Source organism: Rhinolophus sinicus, linkage group LG07 (assembly GCF_036562045.2).
Source record: "Rhinolophus sinicus isolate RSC01 linkage group LG07, ASM3656204v1, whole genome shotgun sequence".
Lineage (NCBI taxonomy): Eukaryota > Metazoa > Chordata > Mammalia > Chiroptera > Rhinolophidae > Rhinolophus > Rhinolophus sinicus.
The window spans coordinates 121,795,930-121,808,181 of record NC_133757.1 but is presented as its reverse complement, the minus strand read 5'-3'; the positions used below and the strand labels follow the sequence as shown (position 1 = coordinate 121,808,181).

General features: G+C 33.4%; 1 protein-coding gene across 1 annotated transcript in view; it reads left to right on the top strand.

The window, feature by feature from the left end:
* The window catches only part of FAT4 (FAT atypical cadherin 4), a 148,563-nt gene that overhangs the window by 117,273 nt on the left and 19,038 nt on the right, over positions 1–12,252 (top strand). Inside the window, exon 10 of the mRNA XM_019710865.2 lies at positions 8,339–8,443. Within this exon, the coding sequence (XP_019566424.2) occupies positions 8,339–8,443 (105 nt within the window). The remainder of the gene's footprint in view (positions 1–8,338; positions 8,444–12,252) is intronic.

The following is a 12,252-nucleotide window of genomic DNA, read 5'->3' as shown; positions in this document are numbered from 1 at the left end:
AACCTGTGAGGTAGGGATAATTATTTTCCAGTTTTTACAGGTAAGGAAGTTAACATAGAGAGAAGTTAACTCAAGTTTTTTTTTAAGGTTACCCAATTAATTTGTTGTAGAATCAGGATGTAAGTCTCCACGGTGAATTTCAGAGCTTAAGCTTTTGGAAATCACTTAACCTTGCTGACCTTCAATTTCCCCATCTGTAAAACGGGAACAATCAGAATTATCTCTTAGGGTTCTTGTGATGAGGAAAAATAATGTTTGTAAAACACCTGGTTCGGATTCCAGCATTCAATACATAGCAATAATGGTTAGTAGTAAAACATTATTAGCAGTGTGAGTACAATGGTGGTAAAAGCGGTGTGCCACACAGAATCTAAGGAGGCAAGAAGCCTCCATGGCACAAGGTAAGTGAATCTTACCAGAGTTGTAGTTTTAGGATCATGATTATTAGGGCTATATACACGTTATGAGCTCAAGATTTCTAAAACACCTTCCTCTTCTCCCCTCACACCCAAAAGTTGCTGGGAATTCAACAGTAAAGATTGTTTCTTTGTCCCATTTTAGTATAATAGACTCATTCACACTTAGATTTAGAGTAAGTTCATGCTTAGTCCTAGAATGAAACACGCGTTTGGTAGTAGATAGGGAGCAGGATGAGAGCCGTGGGTGAGAGCCAAGCCACCACGTGCTGATTTCAGCATAAATGGCACTCACTTCATGACTGGACATAGAACTAGCCCTTTCTCATTGCTTCTCTCTAGTTTGTTTCTTTCTTTGTTTCATTTTATTTAAATGTACATTGCATACTTTCCTAAAAGTAGTGGTTGAAAATTTTAGGAATGCCCTTCTTTTCATTAAGATATATGAATAACCTCTATAGCATTGCTTAAGCTCCTTGCATCACAGGCATTATTATTCATTTGGTTCTTCTCACAACTCTATGAAATGTACGTTATTACTATCCCCATTGTAAACGCAAAAAAGCTTAGGTCTTAGACGGATTAGAAGAGATTAAATAATTTGTCTCCAGCATGGCACAGGAATGGGCTAACTGGGTTTTAACTCTGAACGTGACTCCGCAGTCTCTGCTCTTTGTGTGCATGCCACATTTCCTCACACTTCCCCGTGTACACACTTCCACATGTACAGTGATGGTGAGGCCTGGGTGTTTTCTAAGAAACTTTTGTCCAGTATTCTATATGGTCCTCACAAAAAGTCTCTGAGATAATGTATTGGTCTAAGACTAGTCAGGAACTGAGATTACTTTAGGACTTCCAGGTAGGAAGGTATTTAGTACAAGGAAATAACTCACAACATCTTCAAACTGGCTAAGAGTGAAGGTCAGGAAAGTTCATCTCTCACTCACTGGCAGAATCTAAACCTGAGCCCTGCTACAAGGGAGTCTGGAAAAGGTCGTTTTCCGATCTCCAGCTTCTGCAATACGGAAAGACAGAAATGGTGCTGAGTGCCACCAGATAATGTCTGGCTTAGAAATACACGATTATTTTTCTTATTTTATATTGTAGATAACAGAGCTTATACGGGTGACTGAGGTAAAGCTTCCAAAGACCAAACTATAACCTCTTTCTGTCCGGAAAGTTAGTTGAAGTTATGTGCTAATTTTACCTTATCTCCCCTCCTCAAAGCTCACTTTAGTCTCCATTGGCATAGTTGGAGATAATCCAACTGACCAGGAATGATGTAAATAAACATAAAATTGAATAATTACCATGAATCTTACATTTTTTGAATTCATGTAATTCATTGTTTCAAATTCTATATGCATAGTCCATGCAGTAAAGCTAGCAGACAAGTGAAGTCTGGCAGTTTCATTTCTTTGTCTTACAGAAAACAGTATACCAACAATAACAAAACGTGCTGACAAATTGTTAATCCATACACTAAATTAGAAGTGCATCACGTACGAGTCTATCTGTTGAAGGTTCTTTGTAAAGGATCTGTGAAGATCAATGTGCGTTACTCTTTCCAGAGTCTTTAGCAGGTAACCTGACTCAGGAAGATGGAGCGAGTGCAACCAAACCTCTTACAGAGCTCATCAGAGCTCAGAATCTGTAAGACAGCTTTCATACTAAGCACAGGAGGGATTTTTAAAAATACTCATCCCAGCTAGATTCGACTGCTGTTGATATTAACTAAGGACTGTGGCCTTTGTGAGCCTTCTTCAAAGCCTGTGTGGAGTCAGATATCTTTAGAAGCATCAGAATTATTTAAAAGCACCTATATTTTCATACTCTATTTACTTTTGAAGACTTTCACCTGCAATCTTCCAAGGATTTTTAAAGTGCGTAGTGTTACAAATTGGAGCTGTGACATTTTCTCAGCTTTCTGCTTAAAATAATTCTCAGCCGTTACCTGCATCACACACACACACACACACACACACACACACACACACACCTCTGCATACTTCATGTGAAGTTACAGGTTGTGCTAAAGATTACGAGGGAGTGGCTTATGAACTGATCAAAGCAAGAGACTCTCCCTAAGAATCCCACGAGGTGATTAAGTGTTAGCTGGGATTTTATGAGGAGAACATCCTGTAAGGATGCAAGTCTAAAGATAAAAATTATTATAATAATAATAAAATTATTATAAATACAACTATAACACAAATATATGAAGGGATATAGTTATTATACTGCCACCAGTTTATTCCTGATATATATTTTGTTACCAAGTTTCTGACCACAGAGTCACATAAGAAATACGGAAAAGGATATTTTGGAATGAATGGGTGATTTATAGGGAATGATTTTGTTTGTATAAGCTTACATTTCTGATCTCTTTTCTTAATTATGGGAAAAATACAAAAGGAAATTGAAAAAAAATAGTAGAGACTTCGTATTCTGTTACAATCACTTCATGTTTCATTATTAAGAATATTTTCCTATAATTTAATTTTTTACACTAAATGGAGCTTTAATTAGTTTTAATACAGAGAATTACAAAAGATGAATAAATTTTAATATAGTGTAGGACATGTGAGAAATTAATTTCTAGATTTTCACTAAGTTTAATAATACCAGCAATTACATATGTCTCAGTAAATCAGAAGAAAATATCTTCCGTATCATTCATTCCTTAAGCTCAGGGGATCTGGAAAGAAAACAGCAGCTTAATAACTACAAATCCAGTATTTCTTTTCCTATACAAATGAACATTTATTGCATTTGTAGAACACTAATTAGAAAGCACAATTATAGTCAGTAACCACTGAGCATTTTGTCTGCCTGCCCCCAGGTTTTCACTGCAGCATCCCTTCATAGGAAGGGATGGTGTTATTAGGTTGGTGCGAAAGTAATTGCGGTTTAAAAGGTTAAAAAATAATTGCAAAAACCGCAATTACTTTTGCACCAACCTAACAGAAGACAGCAAGTCCATGGAGCTTCTTTCTAAATCTGGGTCTCTCATAACAGAATTAGTTCATAGCCCCTTTAACCTTTCCCTGTGACTTCCACACATCTGGATGCATTTTAGGTGTGGTATTCGGAGTGACACCAGGGGTTTATCACCATATGGAGGAGTTTTCCTATGCTCTCAAGTTGGTCCTGATAGTTTAGGGGAGGACGAGATTTGTCCACGCATTACTCTTATGTCATTTGACAGTATGAATAGGAATTTTTCCCAGATATATAAAGTTACATACAGGTTGTGCACAGAAATTTTACTGAGAAACTTGGCAAACATTTGCATTCATGAAGATAGGCGTAGTAACGAAGAGTTATTCTTTTACAATCACAAGTCACAGATTAATGTTGTCAATGACTGTGTTACCAAGAAACCATGGAATATAAACAAAAGTGAGTGAATAGATGTGAGATGAAGTTTCCGGTGAGATACAGAGGAGTGAGTGGCACATGTAAGAGAGGAGAAAAGACTCAATTCTTGTTTTGATTTTATTTCCAAGAGTGGAATTAGTTTACCTGGTTTGTAAGTGATATATTAACCCATCATAGCGTTAAAAACAGGTTTCTAGTACCTTAAAGACTTCTTATTTCTGCAGAAAATAGGCACGTATTGGTAAGTTCATCATGGATACGAGGTTTGGCATTATACGTAGTCATCTGTAGTCTCACTGAGATTGTATTTGTGCATGTTTTAAAATTTCAAATCATTTTTTTCCTTTAGCTTTTCTCACAAGCAGCCCTTATTAAAACATAGTTTTGCTCTGTTTTGATATAAAAAACATAATACTATTTGATGAGGACATTTCAGTGAGCTATCTTCATAGTGCTTTTTACAACAAGAGGAAACATTTACATAGTGTACAAAAAAGTGCTACTTTCTGCTAAAATAATAAAAAAGCTTACAAGCAGAATTTTTCAGAATAAACAACATAGATGTATTATGGAATTATATTTGTTAATAAAATCAATTTAGATATAATCTGGGCTTTGATAGTTGTACACAGTCCCCCTTCGCCTCTATGGATAAGAGATATAAAAATAATATTTATAACCTAATATATATATGAACTAAGACATTAAATTGACACCTATATGAACTATAGGACATCAGAAATCATTGTACCTTCACAGGGTGGCCAAATTTAACAGGTGAGAATAAATGTAGCTCAGCTCTACCTAATCTAACATTAAAATGTGCTATTGGAATGAGTGAAACTCCAAAATACACCCTGTTGAAAAGACTATACGTGATCACCACAGATTCAATTTATGTTCAACACTTCATTGCACCTACTCCTGTGCGTGAGATATATGCTCAGTTTCTTCAGCAGGCTTAGTGTCGTGTCTGAAAGTCCGTGGATCCCTGGCCTCCTAGTAGGCATTCATTTTCATCATCAGCAATCCCATTCTCATGTGCTAAGAGCTTACACTTCCTGAAGCACAGCTCTTCTACCTGTGATAAATACTGTGTATCAACACAAGTAATTGATGGATGTCAGAGCAGTGAGATCAGCCTCTTCTAAACAGCTGCTCTGACAGTTAACATTATCTTAAGACAAAAAGGCTCCCTCAGTTCCCAGACATGGTGCAAGCCTTACCAGTCTCTTCCAAGCCTCAAGGCACTGACGAAAATTGTTAATTGACTTGCAGCATTAATTAAGTTAATGATCCAAGATTTTGCTTCATGGTGCTCCAACACATCGGATTATTTTTACCAGAAGCATGTTAAGAGTAATTCCAACCGCTGCATTCTCTGATAATTATTACACCATTAACACTGAATTGAAGTTGATTCCCATGTGAGGAACAATCCAGAATTTGTTTCTGACTTCTAATCAGGTAGTTAATAGAGCACACATGAACTTTCCAAACCTGAGAAATATGCATTTAAAGGCTTTCTTTTGATTCTAAGTAGAATTCTGACATCTTTCGCTCACAAAAAAGAAAGAAAAGTTCTTTCAATAATAATTTAATTTGAAACTGAGTTTTCAACTGTATCTGTGAATCTCAATTTCTAGTATGGTAACCTCTTTGAAATTCACTGACTATAAAGAGAAAATTTGATACTCATTAAATGGAATACTCATACTGAATTTTTCAATGGCGAATAATTTACATATTCTAACACCAAGAAATAAGACTATTTTTCCTAAACTTAACAATAAATTCATTTATTTGACTCCTACCAAAGTCATTTCTTACTTTTTTTGATAATTACCTACTAAGGAAAAATAAGAAAAAACACTTTTAAATTAAAATGTTAAATGAAAACTTCATTGTTTTCCTCTTATCAGTGTCTGTATTGTATACTGAAAGAATCAGATCCTATTGAGAACATATTTTAACTTTTAAAAGAAATTCTCAAACTAATACTTTCTTAGTTTTGCAGCTTATCCTGACATTTCTGTAGTTACTGTGTGTTTTAATACATGAGTGAGTCTTACTTATTTTAAAGTTTCTTTCCACCCCTCTGGTGAACTGAAATAGACTTTATTTTACATTTAAATTAAACTCAGTGTTAAAATCTCATTTTGTAAGGGGTAAATAAGACATATAAATTAACCTTAAATTTCTTTTGTTGTTGTCGTTGTTGCTATTGTTTAAATCAGCATTTAAAAAATTATTCTTTCCAAACAAGATTCAGAAAGGATATAGTTAAGATTTATAGAATTGATGACTTCGGTTTTTATACTCTTAAATATTTTCCTTGGGGAGCACCTATGGCCAGATATTTAAGTAAAATATATATGACAGTGCCCCCTAAATTGGTTGGCTTTGTTTCCTTATTTCCAATTTTCATGAAGTGAAGTCTGTAATTTTGTAATCCACTCACATATTTTCACAATATAAAGGTTATATTGACCACACCTATCAAGTATATTAATCTGTGTATTTAATACATATTACCTAGAACATAACTCTAAAATAAATTATCAGAAGAAAATGAAACCTTACTTAGTCCAATAGCACATGGAACAATTATGTATGCTCCTATAGTGTGGGGGGGGGGGGGATGGTAGAAGTAAGTTGTGACATTCCTCATGGCAAATAAATCATCAAAAGTATAGCTAATAGGTCTTATTTATTCTCTATTGGGCAATACTGATATTCTGTTAAGGAAAAAAAAAACCCTCCTTTAGAATAATCTGTCACAAATCCAGTTGGGAAACACCACAGGAGAGAGTTTATGACAAAGCATCTCTCTGCTGTGGTATTTTGCACAGTCTTAGGGTAAAGTTGTCCTGTTTGTCTCGCAAACGGAACTCATTAGTACAATACTTGAAACATAATTTCTGTGCCTCTGGTTTCCCCTTCGAATAGAAAGGTATTCCGAAATTGTTAGTGTTTTGCCTTATGAGGCGGTTCCCAATTTTATTTATAAAGGAAAAAATGCTGTGTTTATTACCCAGGGATGTAGAGAAACATGTTTGTTAGCAATGTCAGGCAGTCTGACTCACGCTTGTAATTTCAAACCAGAACAATTGCAGCTACATAATCAAGCCACAAAAACAGAACTAAATTAAACAAAAACTTTGACTACGTTTTAAGCATAGTTATGATGAAATGGATTATCTATGCTCAACATTAAGTCTAGTTGTGCATATGAAACTTATGTGTTTGCATGAGACATTTAATAAAAGCATTAGTACAATCAAGCTGGGAAGTAGAAAATAGTTTTACAGAAACAAAACTCTATTTAATTAAATAAATAATTAAACTCCCCTGTCAATGAATGGAAATTAAACTCAATAGCATGACATTGTTTCCTAGAATCAGAAAACTAGAAACTATTCTAACTATATATAATGTATATCTAATATAATAAATATGTTAATTTATTAAACGGTAATTAGTGGTATTAAAACACATCTCAGTTTACATAAGAGAAAAAAACAAAAACACACCACCACCACAACAAAAACAAATGGGACTCGCCTTATGCCCTAAATTTTGCCTAACCAAGTGATTAACTATTCAATTATAACTTTGTGACACCTGGATATAGGAGCAGACCTACATTGGTCTGTACCATTGTTTAATCATTTCTTAGATAAGATATTAGCCTCCAATGACCTCTTCTCCTTCATACGTGAAATGTACATGTTTCCTGTTGAGTGCATCATTTCCTCCCATTAAAATGGAAAGACCATGTTAAGACACTGTCTGCTTCCTTGACGGCCATAATCCCATCTTCTAAAATGTCTGGTTCATCATAGGCACTCAATATTGATTCAAATTAAGAAGGTGATGTATGAGAAAAGTCCTTTTAAATTGAAAACTATATACTTAGGTGTTAATGTGTTTTTTTTTTAAAAAAAAAGTATACATAATCTGTAGTGGACAATAAATTTTGATAAGCATTGGAAAATATATTTAATGTGTTTTCTTATGTCTTATTCTGCTTTACAATAGATATGTATGTATATTTTTAAGGGATATTTCTTGACAGTGAAAGGATTGTAGTTTTGCAAATAAGCTAAATGAGATTGATTCTTACCTTTAAAAAGTCTGAGTCAAGTAAATCTCTACAGTGAAAATTATACTGTAAAATTTGCAACTCTCCAGTTACAAAATGTGCAAAATGAAGCGACTTTGGAAAGAAAACATACATTTAGTGAGAACATTTAAATATGTTCAACATTTGTAATTTCCCTGAAAACAGTAGTTCCTTTCAAGATGTATATATAAATTATTTCCTAAATATTATTATCTATATTTTTACAATAGGACAGCTAAATAAGATATTAAACTCCGAGATAATACCCCAATTTCTTCATGTCAACTAAAATGTTCTCACATTTCTTTTCTCCAAGATATAATCTCTCAGGATAGATTTCTATGTGTGATTATGCAGTGATGATGTTAATATATTTATCCATCAGATTTTTTTCAATGAGTTTTATACTTTTCAGGGAAAATGTGCGAATCTTCAGTCAATTACTGTGAATGCAACCCCTGCTTTAACGGCGGTTCCTGCCAAAGTGGTGTGGAGTCCTATTATTGCCACTGCCCATTTGGTGAGTACAGCTCACTCATTCATACAAAATATCAATCCATTTTGACACACAGGTTAACAATTTTGTTTTATCATGGCCTTGCGTGATTAAGGAAATATTAGATGTTTTAAACAGAAGATTTTAGCAAAATAAAATCCCAGTGGTTTAATATTCTTAGAAGTTAATTGTGGGAATGCCGTTGAACACATTGCTTTGATCGTTACTAGAAAAATCATCAGCTCAAGATAACTGAATTTGATGTTGTCTTCTCTGGACGTTTGCTCTCAAATATTTACGGACGTCTTCTTTTTAGCCTAGAACTTATCAAATAAAAATTATTTCAGACACTATTTGACGTCATTCTCTCTTTCAGATCTTTAAAAATAATCAGTCCAAATGATTCTTGTTTTGTTTTGCTTTTGTTTTTTACATTAATTCAACCACTTATGTTAAAAGGATTCTGTAACTAACCAGGCGGTTTTCACAATAGGCTTTTTGTAAATAATATCAACATAACTAATACAATTCAGACTAATGTATTCTTTTGAGAAAGTTTTTAGAATTAGTTTGTACACATACATATATATTTACCATAGTGCAATGAACCAAAAGATTCCTTCCAGGTGTCACTCAAATGTTGCCCAGCACTGAGACAGCCAAGGGTAATAAGCTTGGGAGGAAGCTTTAAATTAAGTTGGTGTTGCTGTGTCTCATAGTTTTATGATCCCCTCATTACTTGAAAGGCTGACTATCCCACGCTGTACTATCCATCTCCACATGTCCTGCAGTGGTTAAAATCCCTATCTCTCTCCATAAGCAAAGGAGGAGGAGAATATTTTTCTGGTCTTTCCTTGGACAAATTACTGTGGACACAAAAAGTGAGTCTTAATGTATAGTAGAAAATAGCACTTAAAAAGAATCTGATGTTTCTTGTAACTAGTCAAATGTACTATGAATTCATTTTCAAATAAGTCTATGAGTCTATCTAGTTTTGTTTTATAAAGCACAACAATGGAATGATAAAGAAAAACAGAATATTAAAGTATCTCATTGTGAGTCATGCATTTTGGCAATGGCCTTGAGGCCCAGACATTGTGGGTATTGTCTAAAGTCAAAAAGTGAAAACAGAACTATTCCCAGGTGGTAGAACCACTAGAACACGATTTTATTTTCAGTTCAGTATGACATTCTGTCCTTTTTTAAAATTTCTTTGAGATTTTCACCAACAGTGCTCATGAGACAGTGAAAGGTAGACCCAGGTCAAAAGATTCACAACTTTAGATATCCCAAAACATCTTCCTTTCAATGATAATGTATAATCCTACAGGGAGCTGCCCTCTAACATCACCACAATCAGTTTCATCGTTTAACTTGTGTTCTGGAATGAAAGATAAGGAGAGTGGAAAGTGGAAAATGAGTTTGAAGTAACCCAACAAAGGTTGTTTACATTTTTAAAGATTCCTTTGCATTCCAATTGTAAATATGAGGATTTAAGATAATTGGTACTAAATCAGAACAAATTGTTGCTACAGTGTAGCCGTTATAGTAGTCATTGCCTATTGGTTGGAAGTGTTTTGGGGTCCAGATGGACCTTCTCCCCACCCTACTAAAGCTTTCCAGGGAAAGAGGGCTAGCACAACAATGTAAATTAAAAGAGAGACAGATCATATGTAGCTGGCAGTGCAAATTTCTCTCCTTACTTCTTCCAGTGGAAAAGACAAAAAACATTTTTTAAACTTAGACATCCTCAGAGAACAACAGAAGCACTTACAAAACAAAACAGAATCTTCAAACAACAATGCATGATTTAAGACCAGAGAAAGTTAAAAGGAAAAAGTATTTTCCTTTTCAAATTGAATGTGGGTGAAGCATACAAATAAAAATGGCAGATGGAATGCCTCAAATAAATAGCTGGAGGTGGTTACACATGCGTTCTATAAAATGACATTGTCACTATAATTTTGAAGTTAGAAAAAAGTTTCACTGTTTACCTTCTCATCAGTGAAAGATGTGTTATTTGGATTTAAAATTTAAGAAATTTAGATTTTTTCTTTAGATTATATTTCAGAAAAAAACAAAGTACTTAAGACCTTATAAAGAGAGCCTCTATAATTATAACTTCATGTATGTATGTATATATATATCTTCATATATGTATACATATACATATAAAATATCCCTTATTAGAGTAATTTCAATAATGTTTCTTGACTTTTATATAGGTTTAGTTCATGGCATTTCATTTCGAAGGCAGTTATAAAATCATCATTAAATTTTATTTTTGTATTTCAAAAACGAAAATCTACCTATCTCTAGAAACAGTAGCACAACTCCTTAAAGAGAAAAAATATTCCATAAAGAAAATTTTCATGTCTTAAAATACAGTATTAATTTGTATAAAAATATAGAACATCTTTCTATATTCAATTTTAAGCACATTTTCATAGATTTATTAAAATTTAGTCAGCAGAGACCTGAGGGAACACATACTGCAGATTTTTCTTCAATCATCTACTTAATTTGTATGTTTTATCTTGTTTTTTTCTTTATCTTTGGTTACTCTTTCTGCATATATAAGTTATCTGTAATATAATAAATATGTTTACTATACGTAAACTTAAAATTTTTATTACATATAAATATAAATTACAGATACAATATAAAATGTAAATGCTATACGATAGATGAGATATATTTATCATATATACATAAATGTATGCCATATGCAATATATGATATATATCAAGTAGTATCCTACTAATTTCTTTGCCTTTTCTTTAAATTCAGTTAATGATTAAAAATAAATTATATATGTTCAATACAATGAAAATCATCTCAGCCTTGACAGGAAAATAGACATATAATTTTATAGAAGCTTCTAGGCCATTTTAATTTAAAGAACATTTGGACATAAAATGTGGTGTAGCAAAACAACCAGACAATCAGTAGATCTGGCCTCAAATATTGGCTCTGTCTCGCATGGTTCTGTGGCCTTGGGTAAGTTTTAAGTATTCTGTAAAATGATGGCATGGATTCCTTCTGGCTGAACAGTTCCCGTGCTCTAAATGTAATGCATTTGCAAGAGATGTGCAGCCAAAATCAAAGAATGAAACCTCTGCAAGTTCACAAGAGTCATCATGTATTGGCAGGGGTTAATTTTCCAATCATTTGCTACAGTCTACTAATATTTGTGGGAAAAGAATTTTGGCATAGCATAGCAACATCAATAAAACTCATTTTTCAAGTTTGAAAAAGAACCAGCACAAACAAGTGAGAATGCTGGATTTTGGAAAAATAGAAAGCTATTTCCAAGTAGCCTGGTATAAATCATACCCAAAGTGGGTATGAAACAAGAGATAAAAACTAAGACACTTACTTCCTTTCCTAAAAGCAGTGATTGAATCCCTTCCCTAATTTTGTGATCCTTGAAAATACCATGAGTACAGGTACTGATTTTTTTTTTCCAGTCAAAACGGAATTTACCATCCTCAATTGAACTGAAATTGTTTTTAATAATTATATATTATGAAGGAAATATTTGAACATTACAGCATATTAAAACTTTAAAAAGATTGACAAACTAATTTTAAATGTTTTCCAAGGAAAGATATCTTTTCAGACATACTCTATTCCACTAAATCTGGTTTTTAGAAATGGGACATACTTAGATACATTCCCTAATTGGCCAAGGAAAAGCAGTTGCATCAGTGTATCATCTCTGCTATATGTTTTAAAGATCATCAGTTCATTTTATTTCAATTTGATTTAGATGGTATTCCTTGGAGAGTAATGAAAAATGTTAAAAGTGTGACTTATTATTGTAACTTAAA